This window comes from Myotis nattereri (assembly GCF_964212035.1).
Source record: "Myotis nattereri genome assembly, chromosome: 1".
NCBI lineage: Eukaryota > Metazoa > Chordata > Mammalia > Chiroptera > Vespertilionidae > Myotis > Myotis nattereri.
The window spans coordinates 111,047,269-111,070,075 of record NC_138075.1 but is presented as its reverse complement, the minus strand read 5'-3'; the positions used below and the strand labels follow the sequence as shown (position 1 = coordinate 111,070,075).

Sequence of the window (22,807 nt, the reverse complement as noted above, 5' to 3'; positions counted from 1 at the left end):
TTGGAGACAGGGAGTCTGCGTCCAAAGCAGAGTGCTGCGGACCCTTCAGCCCTGTTCTGCTTGCCTGGGCCCCACTTGCCAGGCCTGCGTCCCCAGAGGCCCCCTCCTACTCAGGCTTCATTCCCTTCCTCAGAGGCAGGTCTGTGGCTTGGCTGGGAGCTCCAGGGACTGAGGGAGCACAGCAGCTGTGGGACGGGCCACATAGCTAAAAGCCGGCGGGCCATAGGGCCCTGCGGAGGAGACCCCAGCAGGCGGACCAGGCTATCCAAAACCTCCTAACACTCCCAGCCTGTTGCTTATTCATTCAGAGTGGGAAAGCGCCAGCCCCAAGGCCAGCCAGTGCAGGGCTGCCCACGTAAGGCCCCCAGGCGGTCCTGCCCGGTGCCCTGCAGAGAGCCTCGCGCAGCCTTGGGCACCGCCCCTGCCCTGCCCTGACCCCTTGGCCTCGAAATGCTGTCATCGGAGGAGCCGTCCCGCTCGGACCAAGGCCAGGATGGACAAAGCTAGAGCTGCGGCAGGCAAGGAGCCATCCTGTCCTCGAGGCCGTGGGAAGGGAAGCACGCACAGGGGGCCACTCCTGAGAGCCTCTCAGTCCAGCGGGCCTCTGCAGAGGGGCCACCATGGCGCTGGCCCCAGCCGGCTTGCAGGTGGGGACCCTGGTGTGGGGCGCCTGCCTCTGCATCCTGGTGCACGGGCAGCAGGCCCAGCCAGGGCAGGGCGCGGACCCGGGGCGCTGGCGGCAGCTGATCCAGTGGGAGAACAACGGGCAGGTGTACAGCCTGCTCAACTCGGGCTCCGAGTACGAGCCCGCGGGAGCCCCGCGCGCAGAGAGTAGCTCCCGGGTGCTGCTGGCGAGCGCCCCCCAGACCCCGCGGCGGCGCAGCCAGGGCGGCCCCCGGCGGCGACAGGCCCCGTCTCTGCCCCTGCCCGGGCGCGTGGGCTCGGACACCGTGCGCGGCCAGGCGCGGCACCCTTTCGGCTTCGGCCAGGTGCCGGACAACTGGCGCGAGGTGGCCGTCGGGGACAGCACGGGCATGGCCCGGGCTCGCACCTCGGTCTCCCAGCACGGGGGCTCCGCCTCGGCCTCGGCCTTCGCCAGCACGTACCGCCAGCCGGCCTCCTTCCCGCAGCCGTTCCCCTACCCGCAGGCGCCCTTCGTCAGCCAGTACGAGACCTACGACCCGGCGGCGCGGACCTACGAGCAGGGCTACGTGTACTACCGCGGGGCGGGCGGCGGCGCGGGCGCCGGGGCGGCGGCCGTGGCCTCGGCGGGGGTGGTCTACCCGTTCCAGCCGCGGGCGCGCTACGAGGAGTTCGGCGGCGGCGGCGGCGGCGAGGAGCAGCCCGAGTACTCGCCGCAGGGCTTCTACCCGGCCCCCGAGAGGCCCTACGCGCCGCCGCCCGCCGACGGCCTAGACCGCCGCTACTCGCACAGCCTGTACCACGAGGGCGCCGCGGGCCCCGAGCAGGCCCACCCCGACCCCGGCCCCGACGCCGCGCAGGCCGCCGGCGGCGCCTACGGCGGCGACTCCGCCCTGGGCTGGTACCCGCCCTACGCCAACCTGCCTGCTGAGGCCTACGTCCCTCCGAGGGCCGTGGAGCCGCAGCCCCCGTTCCGCATGCTGGAGCCGCCCTACCTGCCGGTGCGCAGCTCCGACGCGCCCCCGCCCGTGGCGGAGCGCAGCGGCTCGCAGCAGGGCCGCCTCAGCGTGGGCAGCGTGTACCGGCCCACCCAGAACGGCCGCGGTGAGTACGGTCCCCAGTCCCAGGCTCCGCACTCTGTCCTCCTGGTCCCGGAGGAACCGCTCTGTGCGCCCAGACCCTCGCCGGTCCATTTTACCAAAGGCCCTCCCTGCGCTAAGCAGGACCCGCCAGGCCCCAATCAACAGCCCCAGTGCATCCCACCTCCCAGCTTCCGCGCGTCCGTGTATCATCAGTGCCCGCATTAGGCCGGCCAGGCCTGGGCTCTGACCTTGGCTTGAGGGGCGGGGGTGGAGGAACTGGTCGGGCGTTGTGAGGAGGCACCTCCCAGACCTGGCTTGAGTCATTTGGGGACAAAGGGAAGGAGCCCTTCTCCCTGCCTCTTCCTCACTCCAATCAGCTGCCCCTATGTCAGCCTCACCGGGTGAAGCAGGGAACAAGAGTGTCCGAAAGGCCCTTAGGGATGCCTCTGGAGGTGTGGCAAGTTCACAGTCGCGGGGCTATGTGAGCTTGGCCCCAATGAACTCGAGGTTAGAGGGGAAGCTCTTGCCCCCGGCAGGAATCCAGACGAGATGAGAGAGGTGCAAAATTGGATAGGCCGCCAAAAACTCAGTAATTGAGATAAGTAATATTTAATGTATTTTTTTAGATCAAAATAATGCAAAAAATTCTGTGATGAGGTTTTAAATAGAATCAGTAATAGTGCCATATCAAGCCAAATTGGAGCCCAAGCAGACTGAAAAATCAGCAATCCTGATGGTGTCTTTATTTGAAATTTTGATATTTTGTTCATCACAGATTTTTTGCATTGATTTTGACTTTTTAGAATATTGTATCAAATATTGCTTATCTTAGTTACCAAGTATTTTGGCGCCCTCTTAAAGTTTGTACCCCAGGACAGTGCCCCATTCATTCAACTAGCTCATTCTAGTCCTGGCCCTGAGAAAGTCTTAGGAGGCCACTGTGAATGGGCCTCCCTTTGGCTTTTTTGGGGATGGAAGAGTGACGTTATGACCTGGAAAGCCCAAGCCATCTGCACACAAAGATGAAGTGCAGGAGGCAGCCTTCCTTCTTCAGATGGGCAACTCCTCACCTGCTATTAGCAAGTGGGCTACTGTGCTGAGGGCCCGCTAGTGGTCTGGCCAGAGCTGACCAGCTATTGGCCCACCCTCTGTCTTAGAATTCCACTTCCTCCTTCTGTTTCTGCAAGTTCAAAATCCACCTTGGTCAAGGTTTTCCATTCAGTCTCCAGTGCCTGTATGCTCCTGCCATAGCTCTTTCAAGGTGCAATCAGTGCCCTGATTCTCTCTCTGCTCCACAGAAAATCAGCCCACCAGGTGAGGGCTGAGGCCTTCAGGCCCAGGGGCTCAGGTGCTGCACCCTCAGCCTTTTCTCTGCTGCCTCTGTCAGCACAGGGACTGCTGCCTTGTCTTCAGCCATAATGACCTTGGGTGAGAGGCTGCTGCTGAGGCAGGGGTTCAGGTAAGGGCAGTGCTTCTGTCTCCCTAGGGGCTGCTGGAACCCAAGGCTATAGTTCTTGAGAGGAGTGTCCCCACGGGTAGCACCACTCCCTCACATCCAAGGCATAGCACTCGAGTTGGGTGCTGATTCCCAGTTTGAGACTCTGCAGGAGCTGAAAAAGGACCGAGATGGAGGGCCCTCTGTGATGTGACGAAGGGTGTATCTTCATGGTCCTCACTGGGACTTGCAGCACCTGTGCGTCAGCTGCTCCTGTAGCTCCTTGGAGGAGAGGATATTTTGCCTAGAAGGTGCTAAGTTTTTGTGGTGGCTTTTCTTAGAATGGAAGACCACAGAGTGGGACTCAGCCAAAGGCACCCCACCTCTGGGCAGAGGAGAAAACCAAAGCCTCAAGTTCCACAGCACTGCTGGCAGTCAGGCTTGGGGATGCTCCAAGCCAGTGGGTATTCTAGGCCCCCTTTTTGGCCTGTCAGTTTTTAAGGTTCAGAAGGGGACCTGCCAGGGCAAGGCCATGTCTGGAGTGGAGGTACTTGCTGCTTAGCAGGGCCTCTGGCCATTGCCCCTGAGCTCCACAGTTCATTTGGGTTAAAGACATTTCTCTCCTGAAGGTAGTATGCTGGAGGCCAGGTAGAATGTGCTGGTATGCACCAAATTTAGGCCCTGCCCTGGGAAGCACAGAAAAGAGGGCATCTCAGTACTGTGATTGGGCAAGCATTGGGGGATGGTCTATGGGAGGTCTGAGGAGGAGTCTCCAAAATCAGGGCCTGGGAACTCAGGCAGGACTTCCCAGGAGGAGGTGCCCAAGCATTGTTGCGAAGGATGGCCATCAGCACCCTCCCCTGGTCATGAAGGGGATGGGGTGCGGGGTGGGATTGTGTGGAGTGCAGGCTAGTTTGAGGCTCTGAGAGGGAACACTACTTTCTCTCCTCTTATTGGTTCCCCCTCCTTATTCTGCTAGGCCAGGACCATGGAAAATCCCGGTTCAGGGAAGGCCAAGTCTTGTTCTTTAACTCAGACCTCCAGGCTTGGTGTGGGAGTCCAGGGCAGATTCTCCAAAGCTGACCTCATTCCTCCTGGCCACACAGCCAGGGGGCTGAGGCCCAGTGCTGGCAGTCTGAGTGTGTGGGTGTGGATGTATCCTCACAACACTAAACACATGTGCGCACCACCCTCGTCCCTCTATCTGGGTGGTTTCCAAGTGCCTGTCCAGACCCAGTTTCTTCCTGGGGTGCCTCGACCCTCTCCCTCTCACCCTGGACAGGGGTATCCAAGAATATCTGACTCTAAAATGTGTAACTGGAGAGAAGACTAGGAAACAGAGGCTCAGAGAGGGTAACTTACTTTTCCTGGCTGTCCACAATCCATGAGAGGCCTGGAGGGTGGCCACCTGCTTCCTAGGCCCGGCTGCATCCCCTTTGCTATGTCTCTCCTCCCACAGCCAGGCCCGCTCTCTCTGGGCCTCCTTGCCCCCTTTCCTGCCTCCCCACAGCCTCGTCTTCTCTGAGCTGGTGGTCTCAGTGCCGACCCCAGAATACCACAGCTCTTCTCCTAGGACCTCCCCCTCACACCCCTGGCCTGATTCATCAGCTCCGGCAACCCTATCAAAGTAACATGGAGCAGGCAGCCTGGGCCATCCTCCCAGGACATCTCTCATGACTTCACCAGCCTAGCCTGGCAGAGGTTCTCCAGCCCTGCCTTCACAGGGCCAATCAGAGGTTAAGAGAGAGCTATGGTTGCCTCCTCCCTGATCCCCTGATCACCTGATCCCTGCCTCTCCCTCACCAGTCCATCCTGCACATGGGGCAGATAAACCCTTGCATTGCTGACCATGTTACGCTTCTGCTCAAGAAGGTCCTATGGCTCCCAAAGCCTTCAGGACAGAATTTGATGCCTTGGCCTGTGGCTCCAGGACCTTGAGGTACCTCCTTCCTTTAACCTCCTCCTCCTCCCCTTCTCAAGCCTCTGCAGCCCCCATGGGAACTCTGCTGCAGCTAGGCCTAGAGGTTTCCTCCACCTGCACACCCAGGTATTTCTGGGGTACTCCCTCTCCATCCAGTGCCCCTCACTCAGGAGACCATACATGGTCCCTTAGTCCCTGAGAGCAGCCCTGGCTCCCTGCTCACATCCCTACTGCCTTCCCCTCCAAGTCACCTACCCACCTTCTTCGGACTTGGAATAGATGCAGAGAAGGACAGAAACAGTCTCCCCCAGTAAGCATCCAGAGTTAGAGTCCCAAGGCAGAGACGATGGTAATAATTTAGCCATTTGCTGAAGAACACCTCCTGAACTTAGTGGTTTAAATGTTTACTTTCAGTCATCCTTGCAGCCTCCCAGAGAGATGAAGATTATGGTTCTCTGGTACAGCTGAGAAAACTGAGACTTAGGGAAGTCTCACTGCTACATGCAACTGAGCCAGAGTTCAAACTGAGCCTGTCTTCTCTGCACTGCACAGAGATGACCCAGGAGGACCCATACTCCACCTGCAAACTGGGCAGGCAGTGCAAAAGCCTGGGTTTCCTCCACCAACTTCCCCTCTCTGGGCCTATTCCCCTAGTTGCAGCAGGGGCGGGGGGGGGGGGTATTGACATTAGCATCTATTGGCATCTATATATATAAAAGGCTAATATGCAATGTGTCCCTATGGGAGTTCGACGGGAAAAATGGGAGTTCTATTGCTCGCTATGATGTGCGCTGACCACCAGGGGGTGGTGTGGAATGAAGGAAGGCCCCAGCCAGCATCTGGAAGGCCCTGATCTGCCCTGATCACTGGCCAGGCCTAGGGACCCTACCCATGTACGAATTTCGTGCACCAGGCTTCTAGTTTTACATATCACCCCTCTTAACTCCTGCAGCAATAATGAGCCAGGTACTGTCATTCATCCCATTTCATAGATAAGGTGACAGGCTCATTTGCTAATTGTCACACAGCCTCTTAGTAGTGAAACCAGGATTTGAGTCTGTATGACTTCTCCATTCTGAGTTCTTAATATCACATATTATTACTTTTTAAAATTTTGTGTATTCTTGCTTACCTTGCACACTTCATTTATTTGGTCAATCAACAGATATTTGCCAACTCTGTTCCAGGCGGTGGTGGTGACAGGATGATCTGGAACAATGAGTGCACAAGGCTTTGGAAGTGAAGAGTCCCTCAGCAGTGTGATGTTAAATCCTTGTCATCCTCACTCCAGACTTAGACCTTTATTTAACAAACACTCATCTAGTGCTTCCGTAGTGCCTAGCCCTGTCCTGGGTGCTTTATAATTAAAGTAACTTAATCCTCATAACAACCCAAGGTGTTGTTATTCCCCATTTTTCCAATGAGGAAACTCAGGCCCTTAGAGGTTGCCTTGCCCACGGTCATATAACTGGTGACTAGTGGAGCCAGAATCCCAGCTGAGCACCCCTTCCTCCTTCCCTGAAGTTGTCTCAGTGCTTCTTCAGAAAGAAATGGAGTTTTCAGGCGAAGGAAGCTGTCATAAAGGGTCAGGTGGGTTGTGGAGACAGGAACCTGGGTCTTCCTCCTAATTCCCTGTTTGACAGTCAAATGCCACTAGTGTGGGAACAAACAAGTGGTGTCCTGGCAGCCTCATCTCAGGCAGATTTCCTGCCTCCTCTCTACTTATCCATTTGCAGGGTCATAGCCTCTCTCCCCTGCAAGAAGAGATAACTCCTAGTTTAAATAATAATAGCAGCTGATATTTATTGAACACTTACCAGGTACCAGACACTATGCCAAGCAGTTATTTTTATTTTCTCATTTAACTCCCCCAGCAACCTTGTGAAATAGATAGCATTATCACCCCCATTTTACAGACCAGAAAACTGAGGCTAGAGAAGTTCAGTAACTTATCCAAGGTCTCAGAACTCATCAGTGGCCAAGCTTGGGCCCAGGCTGACTCTCTACCCCACTGAACTGCCCCTCAGGGAAGGCTGTGTCTTCGTGTTCATTGTTTCTCTCATGTCTGGACCCCCTGAAAAACCAAATTTAGAGTTTTGCCTCGAATCCACAAGTGTCACAGAGCCTTTTTGGGGTGGGGGCCAAGCAGGGTGGAGAGTCATGAGGACCTACAGGCACCAGGCTACTGCCACACTTGACCTGGGAGTTCTGGCCTTGTCCCCCTCCTCCCTCTCTCTAACTCTAGGGGCCCCTATTTCAGTGTCCTCTCAGCTCTGAAGGCGCACCCCTCCCCAATAGTCCCAACCTGAGTTCACCCCACTCCTGTCCAAGCCAGGAACACATGGAAAACTCTTCAGGGCAGTGGCTGAAATGGCAGGAGAGGAAGAGGGGGGAGAGCTGGAGACGGGAGGTCGGCCCAGGCAGCCCACAGCTGCTTCCAATTCCCATGCAGGCATTCCTGCTGGGCAGCTGCCGGCAGGGCTCCGGAAGAGGGCTGAAAGGAGAGGTTGGGTCTTGTCCTCTGCTCTGCCCTGACCTAATGGCCTCCTTGCCACAGGCAGCTGGACCCAGAGGGCCTTTTTTTTTCTGGATTCAGGATTACAGGGTTAGAATTGGGCCATGGTTCCTCTCCCCCTTGCTGATGGCACCAGAAATCAGGAATTTCAGTATCATCTGGAAATGGATGATACTGGTGTCAGAACACCAGAGCAGAAGGAATTTAGGTGGGGGAGGTGCAGCTTGAGAGGCCTGTGCCATCAAAGCCTCAGGAGATAATCCACCCTTCTTCCTGCTTGTGAGCCAATTGGTAGGTACTGTGTCCTTTTTCAAAAGAAAGGACTTTTGAAGTCAATCCCAGCCTTTGGTTGATAATAAAGTCTGTGCTCACACGGGCAGATGCCACCAGACCCTTTGTAGGGTGCAGATATTTGTGCACATGCCCACCAAGGATGTACAGGTACCAGGCCATGAGCTGAGTGCAGGGAACTCAGGGGTGTCCCACACTCATCCCTGTCCTTACCAAGGTCATAGCCTGGCAGCAAGAAACCAGGCACACAGGATGCAGTGGCCCAAGCCCACCTCCATCTTGCCTGTTTCTCAATTTCCCAGACCCACTGTGCACTGAGACCTGAGCCCACAGCTGGGCTGCAGGCAAAGCAGAGCCCCTCCCACCCCCAGGTGCTCTCATCTGGATGATCATTTCATAAGGACATTCAGCTATTTAACAACATTATTTGTGCCTTATTATGTTCTGGGCAGTGGTCTAGGGCTGGGTATTCACTAAAGAAAAGAAAGAGACAAAATTTTTGTCCATGTGAATCTTATATTTTCATGCATAAACATAATAAATAGCTGAATAACAGAAAGTGGTAAATACTATGGAAAAAATATAGATATGTAAGGGAGGTCTGGAGTGTGGGCAGGGGGAGGCAGGTTGCAACAGTGGTCAGAGTAGGCCTCATAAAGGTGCCATTTGAGCAGAGACATGGAGGATGAGTGAGCTATGCAGCTGTCTGTTGGAAGGGCATTCCAGATATAGGAAACAGCCAGTACCAAGACCATGAGACAGGAGTTCCCTGGGGTTTTTAAGTGTGGTTAGGACAGAGTGGAATGGGAATGGGAGCATAATAGGAGACAGGCCAGAGAGGTAACAGGCTCAGACCATGGAAGACCCTTCATGCGTCGGGAAGCTATTGCAGGGTTTGAGCTGAGCAGTGACATTGGAACAGAGGCCCTGCCTGCTATGCTGGGAATGGACAATGGGAAGGTAGGCCAGAGACAGAGGTGGCTAGTACCAAAATCCAGGCAGAGATGATGGCAGCTGGGCAGGGTGGCAGCAATGGAGGTGGTAGGAAGTCAGATTTGGGATGTATTTTGGAGATAGAGCTGATGGGATTTCCTGATGGACTAGATGTAGGGTGTGAGAGAAAGAAAGGAGTCAGGCAAAACATGAAAGTATTGGCCTGTGCAGCTGAAAGAATGAAGTTGTTAGAAGCTGAGATGGGAAGATTGTGCTGAGCGTTTGTAAGAAAGGTAAAAAGTTCAGGTCACTGTGAAGGATCCAGGGGCAGAGAGGGAACTCAGGGGACTGAAGCACCCAGGAAGACTCCTGGAGGTGGGGTCAGAAGCACTGAGCAGGACCCACAAAAATTGGAGGGCAGTGAGGCGTGTGAGAAGGAGGCTGAAGGCCTGGGGTAGGTAACTGACCTCTCTAAGGTTAGCCTCCTCCCAGCTCAGCCCCTATCTGCTTCCTGGGCAGTTTGCTCAATTGAACAAACACTGACAGATCCCCTTCTCTGAGTTGGGCCTGCTGCACAGAGTGAGGTTGTCACTGCTACTGGACTGTCTCCCAGTTGGGTAGGGGCAGCAGATGTGTGGGGGGTTAGGGTAGTGGCAAAGGGATGGTCAAGACTGACAAGGTAGGCTTTGGCCTAAAGACTGTGAGGTCAGAGCTGGTGTGTGTGTGTGTGTGTGTGTGTGCGCGCGCGCTCGCAGTAGAGAATTCCATGACAAGGGCAGTACGTGTCAGAGGCCAGGGCAGAAAAGGTCAGTTATGCTAAGTAGATGTCTACTGGTCCTTAGAGTTAAGAGAGGATCTAGAAGGTCAGGTGAAGTGAGGCCAGACCACCCTGAGAAGTTTGAGCTTGATTCTGTAGGCAATGGGGAAGCACTGAAAATTCTGGGCCTGACTTTATGGAATCGCAGCTCCTTTGCCTGGGCTACAATTGCCCCTTCATGGTGGGGCACAGTGGACCATGCAACCACCTTGCCTAGTGTGGCACTGCCAGGCTCGTGCTGACAATTTAATGTTCTCATTATTGATGATAATTTCATAGGACACAGAGCTGCCAGCTCCCACCCCAGAGGCCCTCTCGGCTCATCTTTATTCAAAGCTGTGCTCTGTGAGCATTCTGCTCTCCTACCTCAGGGCTCCTCTGGAGTCTGGCTGCATGAGCCACAACATCCGCTGCACACATATTTCACAGCCCACTGCCCCGTTCCTGCTGGACATTGTTTATCCTCCAGCTGGGGCTCAGGGGATTATCCTCCACCCGGGGCTCAGGCTATTTGGCATTTCCATCTCTTTCATCTGCTTCTTGTGAGGACAGATTTCCAAGGAGACAAGGTTTATGTAACCCATAGAAAGGGGGAAGTCAGCAGGGAAATAGGTGAGGTGTGGGGAAGCAGCAGGAATGTAACCACAGGCCCTCTGTTCTGGACAGCCTCCACGAACCACTGAGCAAGAGAGAACAGATCTTTCCTGAGCAAGGATTTAGGTCAGACATGGGAGAATCTCCTGGCTGTTAATGAGTCGTCCGTAGAGGTCGTGACTCTTGCCCAAGGCTGGGGAGTAGACTGAATAGATCCTGAAAAGTATTTTAATCTCCAAGTGTTTATGGAGCTATCAAATTATGCTCAAGGACCGCATAGGCCAATCTCCCCATTGTCCATACGAGGGAACTGAGCCTATGAAAAGGGAAGGGACCTGGACAATGAGGGATTGGGGCAGGCTAGTGCTGAGCACATTGTGAAGGGGCGGTGGATGCCCACAGAGGAGGCTCTAGGGACAGAGCCAGAATGCAAAAGCTGGCCCTTGTCCTTCGCTCTGTGTCTTCACTGCCCTGTAGGGTCTAATGGGCCCTCCTAGGCTGAAGGGCTTCCCAGACCAGCAGCTGCCTCTGGAATGGCCTTGGGACCCAATTCAATTACATCCAGCCCCTCCCTAGCCAAGCAGCCTGGCTTTGACCATCCCAGGGGCCTTTGCTGCTCTTTGACTCAATGTTCCCCACCCTAGGCTAGGCTCTAAGCAGCCTGAATTCCTAAGTGCATAACCCCATGGTCAGCATGGAAGAGTGCCCACAGGGGCCCAGCCCAGGTTTCCAGGCCATGAGTAGAATAGAAGACAATTAGATCTGAAAAAACAGAGGCAGTCAGGCCTGGAGCAGGCCCAAGCCTGCCCAGGATCACACAGAACATCTGTGACAGAGGAGGGTAGAAGCCAGGCTCTTGTCTACCTCCTGGGAGCAGAGGTCCAGATGCTGATGATACCCAGGGTCTCCCTCGGTAGCCTGAGCAAGACCATTCTCTGGGTGGTTAGCCCCATCCTGTGGGTCTATTCCATGATACCATCTATATTGGCCATGGGGCGGGGGATGCATACTGCAGAGTCCTATTTGACAATGATAAGAAGTGAACTAGATAGATCTTAAAAGTTTGCATTGGCTGAAAACTCAAGAATCAGAATGAGATGATAAGACAATATCAATTATATGCTTTAAGAATACATAAAAACTGCAGATTTTCTAAAGACACAAATGTTCAAGGACATATCTAAGGGTCAGGGGTGAGAATGAAGGTTAAAATTTTTTAGTACAATTACCACTGGGCCTTGCATAGACCAGTGATAATGGTTAGTTTGCTCTGAAATGAGAATTATGATTAATTCCATTTTCTGCACTTATAAAAACAGGAGTCTCCACAAAAAGTTCTCATTGGAACCCACTTAACAGTGCCACATCCAAGGGCTGGATTACTCCATACGTTCTGAATAAGAGATCCCAACCCTTCCTCAAATTCATAGCTTGACTGTGATGATATTTACATTTGTCAAAACTTGTCAGACTGTACAAGTTTTGACAAATGTAAAATTTGTACATTTGAATGTGTGTAGGTTAAATTTCAAAAGTGTTCATTTTTATTTTTTTTAAAAAAAGAAGAAGAATGACAAGAGGAGTTCTGGGAGGGATTTAGGACCCAGGGTCTCCTGAAGCTGCCCTGAACCCCTGTGTGACTGTGATAAACTCACTGCCTTTTCTGAGCCTCAGTTCCCTCCAGCACCTCTGTGTGCCCTGGTTTCTTGTAGGGGACAGGGTGAGGAGCATGCCTGTGGATGATGGAACAGTAAAGTATAGTGGGCTCTCTGCATCTGGAGATGGAGAAGTGGAAAATAAGAGGGCTGACTAAGGGACTTGAGCATCTGCAGATTTTGGTGTCCTTGGGGGTGGTCCTGGAACCAATCCTCCTTGGATACTGAGGGATGACTTTATTACTCTGCTAATCATTAAAGAAGCTTACCTGACAGAGGCCCTTGGGATGGGCAGTCCATCAACCCTAGCAACATGGGGATAGGAATGTGGGGTGGGAGGTGGGTCTTCCCTGCCAATGGAAGCAGGAGGCACCTGCCTGAACCTGAGATTTCTCAACAATAAAAGGAAGATCATCTATGGCCAAGGCCAGGGCTCAGATTGTAACCAGCAGCTCAAAGGTGTCTGCCCACATGTAGTACTCAACTGCCTTCCCCCACCACACACACACACACACACACACACGCGCGCGCGCGCGCGCGCGCGCGCGCATGCACACATACACACACACTTACCCCAGCCATGGCTCTGGAGGTTATTTTAAAAACCTGACCACACTCAGCTACAATAAAAAGGATTGATGATGTCAAAGCAACTCCTTTTAAGGTGTGGTTTTTGTTTTGTTTGTTTTTTAAGTACCACACTTTAGTCTACAATCTGGAGACAAACAGCAATGAGTCTGAGATTCTGAGTTGTTGATAGGTATCAGACCTCAGTGTGTGGTTAGGATTAGGGCTCAATAAAGGACGAGGGTCAGACAAGAGTCAGAGGTCTGTAATGGCACTAACCCTCAGTGGCCCTAAATACCCCTGGCCTCTTACTCAACAGGCTCTTCTAACTTCCCTGGACTGCACAGCTGGCTCATGGACTGGCCTAGAGAGGAAGGACCAGGCCAGAAAAGCTTTGTGGAGCCATCTGTGCAGTGTTTATTGAAACCGAGCCTGCGATGGGGGAGGCAGCTTCTGGGGCCAAATGCTGGATCTCATGAGGCTTCAAGCCCGGCTGACCACCCCTGCATGTTGCTGAAGGGTATGGGGTGATTCCTGTTTTCCTCACCTCTGCCCCAGAGGCTTTTAGGAACCAGTGTGTGAGAACCAGCTGGACACCAAGGTATCCCCTTGCTTTGAAGGCCTGAGGAGCCCTTGGAAAATGACTGCGGGCATTCCTGGGGGCTTGAGTAATGGGACCTAGGCTGGCCAAGATGGCTCCATCAGCCAGGAGCCACCTCATCCTCACCCACCCCAGTGCTCCGAGATTTCTCTTCATTCCAAGTAGGTGAGGTCACACTGGCTGCCTGGACCCGGTCCCCACATGAGGCTAGGGCCCCAGGTTGAGCAGGGGTACAGTCTAGGAGCCCAGGGGACATTGAGGGATGGTTTGTAGGCAGACACCTCTGTGAAAGGCTTAGAAGCCAGAGTGCCCTCTTCTGCCTCGTTTTCTGGACCTAAAGACTGACAAGAGAGTTTTGGCAGCCAGAAGAGGGAGCTGGAAGCCTGTACACAGGACAGAGTCCCCCTGCCTTGCTTGTCCCCCAAGAGCAGAGAGCTTGAAAGAAGCTAGGAGGAGCTTACAGTCTTGTTTCATCTTTATCTGCCTCAGTGGGAATAACTTATTCTTGGCGAGGGTTAAGGAGGAAGGAAAGTCGGATGGACCGATCCTGGCATATCCTGAGATCAAGTGATCACGGGCTGGAGAAGACTCCATACTTCCCCTGAGCCCTTCAGGGGAGGAAGCCAGGTGCCCTCAGGTTGGAGGCCAGAAGCTGCAGACAGGGGAGGGAGGGGGTGGTCCTGTCTAGGGGAAGATGACTGGAAGAAAGGAATAGGGCTGGGTGTCCAGGCTGAGAACCCTGCCTAGTCAGCAGCCTGCTCTGCAGATATGTTTTCCTTCTAGTCCATCCCTTCCTGCCCACCTCTACTTCTGCCAGTCAACATTCACTGGGTCTTCCCACAAGCCTGCTGGGACTCATTTGGTGCCAAAAGCCCAGAGCTATCTTGGTGGTTTATGAAAAAAGCTAGGCAAGAGGAGCAGAGGGTGTCTGGAGGCTGATGCAGAGGCCTAGGGAATAAGGACAGGGGGGAAGGTGTCTCTGTCAGGAAATTACTTGGTTCATGCAGTCTTGCCTCTAAGTCTTGTCCATGCTGTTCCCCCTTACCAAGAATACCCTTCCCTCTTCTCTGGCTCTCCACATTCTGCCCTGTCTCCTAGCTCTTACTTACGTCCTAGCTCTGCTAGCAGGTCTCAGCACTCCCACACCTGAACTTAGGGAGAAGGGCTCACATCCCACACCTAGCTCTGGCTGGGAGGCTTCCTGAATGACAGCCTGTGTAGAGGAAGAAGAATGGCAAAGGGTATTTGGGGCTGGGGAGGTCTCTGGGCATTAACCATGGCCAGCCTGACTCTCAATGTCATGCTCTTCCTCCCTCCTCCCTTTCTCCCACTGCTCATTCCCAGGTCTCCCTGACTTGGTCCCAGACCCCAACTATGTGCAAGCGTCCACCTATGTCCAGAGAGCCCACCTATACTCCCTGCGCTGTGCAGCAGAGGAGAAGTGCTTGGCCAGGTAAGGAGCTGAGGATGAAGCTTGGAGCATTGGGACAGTCCCTAGGAGTCACCCAGAACCCACTTGCATGCCAGGCTGCCAATGTCCGAGTGTCCGACTGGCCAAGTGTCTGAGCCTCTCAGGACCTGGCCCTCGTCATCTATGAGCTTTGCCTGCTGCAAGGGAGTCAGGAGGGGAAGGGAACGAACTTTTATCCAGCAAGTGTCACTATACAAAGAAGGTTCCTTTTACTGTGGCTTTTAATCTTCACATCAGCCCTGAAGGTGCGTGTTGAGCAGGGCAGGAAACTGAGGTGCAATGACAAGAACTAAAACTTTTCTTCTCCAAGCTGCCTTATGAGAAGGTTCCTGTGGAGGGCCCAAGTTCCAGTGCTTCTACGAGGACCTGGGAAGTCCTCAGGGAGACCCAGGACCTGGGTTACAGTAGGGACAGTGGGCATGGGTGACAAAGAGGCCTCAGTTATGTGTGGCACCAGAGAAGGGAGAGACCAGTTTACATGACCCCAAAGGTTAGCCCAGTCAACTCTCCATTATTCCTAGGCAATTCTGCTTCCTACACAGCTAGCTTCTAACTTTATAAACAGTGAATATTTTGTTCAAATTTGTATGCCTTGGGGCCACCTCATTGTGCTAAATGACTAGTTCAATATTACATTGACTTACTTCTTTTGTTGACATTTCTCTATTCTGGAAGCACCTAGTTTTCTTAATTACCTGCTTTGTTTAGACACTTGAACTCTTTATTTACTTTTATTTTATTTTTATTTTTAGTATCTGGAAAGCCCTTTGGAATCTAAACATTTTCTCATTTATGGAACTTCTAGTCCATTGCCACTCAGAGTAGCTGATCACAACTATTATCTCTGTAACAATATAAGGAGATTACACCAGGATGCAGCTCAACGCACTGCTTCCTTCATCAAGAAAATCTGGTTTCAAAAAAGGAACTCTCAGCTTAACTAAACATTGTGATTAGTAATGTAGTTGATTTACATGCTGGTGCAAGTTCCTTATCTCATTACAGACTGGCAACAAAGAGTGTGTGAACTAGCAACAATCCTGGGACCACACCTTGAGTACCACTCAGTTGTCCATGGAAAGAGAACACAGTGATGATGCTCCTGCTATGGTTCCTTCAGCAGTGAGGAATTCAGCCTCCATGGCAATCCATTAAGGCTGAGTTTTGAGTTTGAGTCAAAACCCAACCATCACTCCATCTTCATTGGAGCATCCTGTGTGTCCAGACCTGAGCTCCTGGATGGGCTGGGAAGGAGGCAACCAGGCACAGTCCTGGGGGCGATGTCCTGGTCCTGCCCAAGAGACATGCCCCAAGGACAGAACCAGGCAACTGGGAGAGGGAGGAGAGCTAGCATGAGTAGTGTGCAAGCTGGAGCTAGCTGTGTGAGGTCGGCAAGGGCTGAGGCATCAGAGGAAGCTGGGTGCGGAGTACAGACCTAGAAAACCAGACAAAACTGAAGCCCTGGAGCACAGGGCACTCAGATATCATCGGAGTGTGGGCTGCAGGCCGGTGGATGCCAGAGCACAGGTGGCCAGCAGGGCCCGAACAAGGGAAGGGACTTGTTCCAAGTCTCACCACAAGTTTGTAGCCAAGCTGGGCCTAGAACCTTGATGGTTTCCCATAGTGTGCTGAGCGAAACAGAAGGACACAGCAGGGGGAAGGAGGATATCTGTTCCAACCCAGACACAGATGGATTTCAAGCCTCCTCCAGACAAGGCCTTACTTATGTCCTGGCAGAGAGGAGCCTGCAGTGCCTGTTGTCCAGACATCCTCTCAGACAGAGCTAATTCCCACAAATGGCCACCTTCTGCCTCTGGACTTAGGGCCCAGACCTCAATGAGTGCCAGAGAAGTGCTCCTGAGGACAGCCAGCTCAGTTGGGAATTGGGGGTCAGTAAGTGAGTTGGGAGCAGGCAGACTGCACCAGAGCCATACCTCCTGAACAGAAAAGGCTAGGTCACTGAAGCCATACAAACAGGTAGAGGTGACCTAGTGACGTGGACCTGGCTTGGGGAGTGTGTGGATCACTGTTAGAGCTCACAAGCAGTCAAGATTTCTTTAAGTGGAGCAATCAGAGCAGAATTCCTTAGGGAGGGGAATTGAGTTGGCCTAGGAGGCTGAATGAGTTCTTGATCAAGCAAACAGCATGGGCGAAAGTATAGATTAGCAAAAGAATTAAGTCTGTTTGAGAAACAGTGTTTGAAGCTGGAACCAGTGTGTGTGGGGAATGGAAGACAGGACTAAGAGAGTGAATAGGCTTTGACATTGAAGAGCCTGAACCTGATTCTTAGGACCACACCCAAGATGTGACACACTTTAGTCAACAATTAGGGCTCTGTCCAGAGGAGGGACAGAATCTTTCAGAATCTCCTGGATAGGCCCATTTTTATTGTTTTTTAAAAATATGTTTTTATTGATTTCAGAGAGAGGAAAGGAGAGGGAGAGAGACATAGAAACATCAATGATGAGAGAGAATCATTGATCCGCTGCTTCCTGGGGATCGAGCCTGCACCCCAGGCTGGTGTCCTGACTGGGAAACCAACCGCTGATCTGGTGCATGGGATGACACTCAACCAACTGAGCCACACTGGCTGGGCAAGATCGGCCTATTTTTTAAAAAGACCTCTAAAGATTTCTATATGACCCCGCCACACACACACACACACACACACACACACACACACACACACACATGGGCTTTCCCCAGCTGAGACTTTCCTGCAGGCACCAGGGACCCTCAGAGACTGTGTCAGACCTGAGGCTGCCAGTCTTATGGAGAAAGGGGAGAGGGCTGAGCCTTCCCGCAGTGCAGGGTCAGATATCAGTATCTTCAGAGCAAGTTGGCTGGTTCTGGGTTTGGGTGCCCTGGTTCCCAGTCCTACTCCCGTCTTCCCACCTGTCCTGCAGCACAGCCTATGCCCCGGAGGCCACTGACTACGACGTGCGGGTGCTACTGCGCTTCCCCCAGCGGGTGAAGAACCAGGGCACAGCGGATTTCCTCCCGAACCGGCCGAAGCACACCTGGGAGTGGCACAGCTGCCACCAGTGAGTGGGGCTGTGGCCTCTCCCACCCCTCCTCCGGGCTGGAGGACTTGCCCCACCTCCCTCATCCGTTAGTGCTGGGGGAGGGGAGGTGCTGGTAGGAGGGCCCGTGAGGTGTTGCCTGCCCAGGATCCACCACTGGGGCAAGTTTCTCAAAGGAGCCTTAACGAAAGCTGGGCTGGAAGAGGGGACATGGACGAACCCGCCTTGAAGGGATGGAAATGGCTACAATGAAGGGCATTTGCCAAGGGAGTGCAGGTAGCTGGCCCGAAGGAAGTGAGGAGTCCTGAAGGGGCGCTCTCCTAGGGTGACCTGGCTAGTTGGGGACAGGAGAGGTGCTGCCCTGTGGGACACAGGAGAGCAGGAGCCCAGACTGGCCAAGAAGCTGTGTCACAGCAGGGTCACTTGGGCCCATCTCAGGAGCGGAATGGGATGGGAAGCACCAGGGTGACTAGGCCTTCTCTGATCTCCTGTCCTGTGCCTCCAGACATTACCACAGCATGGACGAGTTCAGCCACTATGACCTGTTGGATGCAGCCACAGGCATGAAGGTAGCCGAGGGCCACAAGGCCAGCTTCTGCCTGGAGGACAGCACCTGCGACTTCGGCAACCTCAAGCGCTACGCATGCACCTCACACACACAGGTTGTGATAGGGTGCAGGGAATAGGGTGCAGGGTGCAGTCGCACCCTGGGAGCTGGAGGAGCAGACAGTGATGCAGCCTGGGCCAAGCTGAAGGACCAGTGCCAAGGCCCCTGGCCACTCTGCTCAACAGAATGGGGGTCTTCTTACCAGTCCTTGGGCCACCACAGGGACCCTTGGGGACTCGTCCCCCCTCCCCCAACCAGACCCCTTCCTACATCATTCCCAGGGTGTCTACTCATGGAAAGAATGGAACATTCCAACAGAGTAGGATGGCATGATGTTCCAGTTGCCTATTTGTCTACCCAGCTCTATCTGTCTGTCTGCCCAAACACCACAAAGTGCCCATCTATCCTCCATCCATGCCCTTCTTCATTTGATCCCTATAATCTGGCGCTTATATTTATTATCTCTCTGGTCCATCCGCCCTTTGGGTTTAAGGAGGAGCAGACCCACTCTGAGCAGTTGCCCTAGACCAAGGTCAGGGCAAAGCACAAAGGAAGGAGGGCCCCTGGCTGCTGGAGTGGTCATGAGGGCCTCTGAGGAGTATATAGCACCTCACCCTCTACTCTTGTCCCTGTTCTCAGGGCCTGAGCCCAGGCTGCTATGACACTTACAACGCGGACATCGACTGCCAGTGGATTGACATAACTGATGTGCAACCCGGAAACTACATCCTCAAGGTGGGCCTCCCAGCCTGGAGCACTGCCTCCAGCAGCCTGACACTCACATCAGTGTCGCCACCTCTGAGATCTGCTTAAGCTTTTGGGCATGTTCTCCTCTTCCCAGCAGCTGAGCAGAGGCAGCGTCTTGGGGCATCTGGCAGAGGTCTGCCCTTCCCACCTGAAGGTCGCAGCCTGGGGCAGATACAGCCTCTTTCCATAAAGACACTGAGGACTCCTGGGCCAGGTGTGGCGGTGTTAGGTGATGACTCTGTCTTCCCTAAGCGAAAGGGGACTTGGAGAGCCTGTGGCCCACCCCCCTGTTTGTGGGCAGTGAAGGCCATCTGGAAGAGGACACCACCCTCTGAGAGAGACCTTCAGCTCCTCACAGTGACCCTGCAAAGCCAGAGGCTCCTGTGACCGAGTCCTTCCAGCCTAAACTCCACCTCCAATGCTCGCTTGCCCCAGTGCCCCTTCCCTTGGTGGGGGCAGGTAGGAAGGCACATTGACACACTGCCCGGTGTGGTATATCCCTGTGCAGGCTGTGCAGGACCGAGTCATCATGACCTCACCTGGGGAAGGCAAATCTCAGCCTCCCTTCACACAGGTGTGCTGTGAAGGTGGGAGTCATTGTGCCAGGTCCCCCGAACCCACTGTTGCACACCGAAGTCCAGAGAAGGAGGAGCAGTGAAGACCGGCTTGGGAGGTGACTTTAACTTGCATGAAGATGGCTGTTGGGGGCCGCAGTCAGAACATAGCAGCCCACCCTCAGTGCCTCTCAGGAGGCTCCTTAGGCCTCTCTTGACCTCACCCAAGGGCCAGGGTTTTCAAGGGCATTCTGTCCTTCCTTCCTTCATCCACTCATCAAACATGTGCAAGGGCCCCTCTGAATTCTGGGAACTGGGGATTCAACCCACATAAGCAATGCACGGTTCCCACCCTTAAGGATGTATAAGGACTTAAAAGTAACATCTTTCCACCGGACTTAAATGTTCTGCTGTATTTGCTGGATGCAGTCTACCCCAGGGAACCTCCCCACCCCACAATAATCCAACATTTGAAAGGCTTCCTTGTGTCTGGACAGCACTTCTTCAAAAAAAAAGTACAGGTTATGCTTGGGCCATCATCTCAGTGAGTGTTGGGTTCCAGGGCAGGGGATGCCACCTGGCATCCGACAAGCCTTCAACAGGTTATATAGACGGGCATGTGTGGTGGAAGGCTGAGAGCCTCGGAGTCAGGAGACCTCGCATGGGATCCCTGCTTGGCCCCTCACTGCCTGCTATGTTCCTAGTGTCAGTGAATCAACCTCTCTGACCCCGAATGCCCCATGCTGCGCTGTGGGGCCCACCTGGCCTGAGCTGTGGCTCTGGGGAAGCTTCCCATCTTCTGAGAAGGGAGATCTGATGTGTCCTTTGACTATGACTGTCTCTTCTCTCCTCCCTCTGTCTCTCTGCATCTCCCCATGTTCCTCCATCAGTGTATTTCTGTCTCTATGTCTCCACTTCCCTGTCTTCCTCTCTTTGTCCCGTGTGTGTGTGTGTGTGTGTGTGTGTGTGTGTGTGTGTGTGTCTGCCTCTCCACCACCTTCCCTGATGACCAAGTGAAGCACAGCCCCCGACCAGACTCCTTTTCTCTGTTCCCTCCTTCAGGTGCACGTGAACCCTAAGTACATTGTTTTGGAGTCTGACTTCACCAACAATGTGGTGAGATGCAACATCCACTATACAGGTCGCTATGTTTCTACAACAAACTGCAAAATTGTCCAGTAAGTGCTTCCCCACCCCCGCCCTGCCCCAGCCCCTTTCATACCTGGGGAGCAAGCTGGCCACACAAAACACATAAGATACCTGCACTTTGAGTCACCTTGATGGCCAAACACAGCTGCAGTTGGGCCCAGCCTACAGGCTGAACAGAAGGAGCCTGTCCATGCCAGCCCCAAGCTGAGTGCCGTGGTGGGGCTCCGGCTGCAGGGTTGATCTGCGATGCGGCTCTCTGAGATTTCTCCAGTGGGAACCAGCAGGAGGCAGCTGTGTTGGGTGGACATGCACAGGCTCTGTAATCCCACTTCTGTGACTTGCTGGCTCAGTGACGTTGAACAGTTCACCTCACCTCTCTGAGCTACTTTTTCAACTAGGATATAAAACAGGCATTTTTTATCTCCCACATGGGCTTCTAAGGAATATTTAAAGGCCTTATGTCTGTGTGTTTGAGAACCTTTCACAGTAGCACTTAATTAATGGTAACTGTGATCATTAGTGTCCTTATCAAGTAGATCGAATTAAACAGTCCCAGATTAGAAGTGATTCTGGTTGGAATGAACCATCATCAATCTCTGGGCCCCACCATTGAGTTGATAAGCTCTGGCTCCCCTGCTCCCCTGGGCCTGTGGCCCTTCCCTCTGAGCCCTTCACATAAATGCTTGGAGAGGCTCCGGTCTTGTTAGAGTGTCTCTGTGACGCTAACCTCGGCCAGGTGCTGGCCCAGCGCACTGGAAGCTGGAAGGAGCCTTCCCACCTGTGGGTTTCAATCTTGTTTCTGAAGAGGAAAAAAGGCTTAAAAAAGTGTACTGAGGTAAAAAGAAAGTATTTCTCTGCCTAGAAAACGATCTGGGCCCAGCCGGCATGGCTCAGTGGTTGAGCATCAGCCTAGGAACCAGGAGGTCAGGGTTCAATTCCCATCAGGGCACATGCCCAGGTTGTGGGCTTGATCCCCTGTGGAGGGCGTGCAGGAAGCAGCTGATCAATGATGTTTCTCTCTCATCAATGCTTCTATCTCTTTATCCCTCTTCCTTCCCCTCTCTCTAAAAAAGTCAATAAAAACATATTTTTAAAGGAAGGAAGGAGAAAGAGAGAAAGAACAAAAGAAAAAGGAAGGAAGGAAGGAAGGAAGGAAGGAAGGAAGGAAGGAAGGAAGGACAATCTGGGATGCCCTGGCCGGTGTGCTAAATGGTTAGAGCACCGGCAGAACACTGGCCATGCACCATAAAGTCTTGGGTTCCCAGCAAGAGCACATACCTGGGTTGTGTACCTGGGTTGCAGGTTCATTCCTGGCCCTCTCTCAGGGCCCTGCAGGATGCAACCAATTGATGTGTCTCACATCAATGTTTCTCTCTCTCTTTCTCCCTCCCTTTCTCCTTCCCACTCTTTCTGAAAAGCAATAGAAAAAATATCCCCTGGTGAGGCTTAACAACAAAAGAAAGAAGAAAGAAAGAAAGAAAGAAAGAAAGAAAGAAAGAAAGAAAGAAAGAAAGAAAGAAAGAAAGAAAGGAGGGAGGGAGGGAGGGAGGGAGGGAAGGAGGGAGGGAGGGAGGGAGGGAGGGAGGGAGGGAGGGAGGGAGGAAACTATCTGGGGCCAGGGCATGGGGAAGGGGGGTGCTGAGACCCTGTCCTGGGTGGGAGTCCATGAAAGTCTTCTTGGACCTGGGCTGAGGGGCCCCTCTCCCCAAGCCCAGATTACTGAGGGGAACAAAGCCTGTGCCTGCCCTCCCACATGGGATCTGGGCTGTGGAGGGAAGCCTTTGGCAGGGGAGGCAGTGAGGGCTTTGCCGACAGTGGAGTGAGAGGCCCTACCCAGAAACCTGCCTCTCTTTCTCTCCTTAGATCCTGATCTCCAAGAAGGTGGACAAACTGCCAACCTCCCCGCTTCCCAAAGCAGGTCCTGCTTACCAGGCAGCCTCCCACCAGGACACACCTGGTCCAAGGGGTGCAACCCCATCCACCACAGGCAGGGGCAGTTGAACACAGGGGCATCCCTCTCTACCGGCCTCAGGGAGTGAACCTGGACCGAAACCACAGGGATACCGGGTGCCAGGCCCAATTTCATACTTTAGTTTTCACTACAACATTATTTTGTTGGTTGTTGGTTTTTATTTTTTATATTTTGACCATACCACAGAGCAAGATTGCCCAGACTTGGGCTGAATAAAACAAGGTTTTTCTA

General features: G+C 53.4%; 1 protein-coding gene and 1 long non-coding RNA gene across 2 annotated transcripts in view; one reads left to right on the top strand and one right to left on the bottom strand.

The window, feature by feature from the left end:
• LOC308514626 overlaps positions 1-1,841 on the bottom strand; it is an 18,958-nt gene extending 17,117 nt beyond the window's left edge. Inside the window, exon 1 of the long non-coding RNA XR_013995601.1 lies at positions 1,638-1,841. This is a non-coding gene — a long non-coding RNA (uncharacterized lncRNA). The remainder of the gene's footprint in view (positions 1-1,637) is intronic.
• Positions 307-22,807, top strand: LOXL1 (lysyl oxidase like 1). Its single transcript, XM_081084873.1, has 7 exons — positions 307-1,746; positions 14,398-14,506; positions 17,431-17,568; positions 18,053-18,209; positions 18,794-18,889; positions 20,518-20,633; positions 22,468-22,807. Exons 1-7 carry the CDS (start codon positions 621-623, stop codon positions 22,472-22,474), a joined length of 1,749 nt encoding a protein of 582 aa, XP_080940999.1. The 5' UTR covers positions 307-620; the 3' UTR covers positions 22,475-22,807.

Excerpts from the sequence above, each read along its gene's own strand:
- LOXL1 (XM_081084873.1), top strand. The coding sequence starts at position 621 with ATGGCGCTGGCCCCAGCCGGCTTGCAGGTGGGGACCCTGGTGTGGGGC. Across the intron at positions 1,747-14,397 it reads GCCCACCCAGAACGGCCGCG|GTCTCCCTGACTTGGTCCCA; the intron begins GTGAGTACGGTC and ends GCTCATTCCCAG. Across the intron at positions 17,569-18,052 it reads GAGTGGCACAGCTGCCACCA|ACATTACCACAGCATGGACG; the intron begins GTGAGTGGGGCT and ends CTGTGCCTCCAG.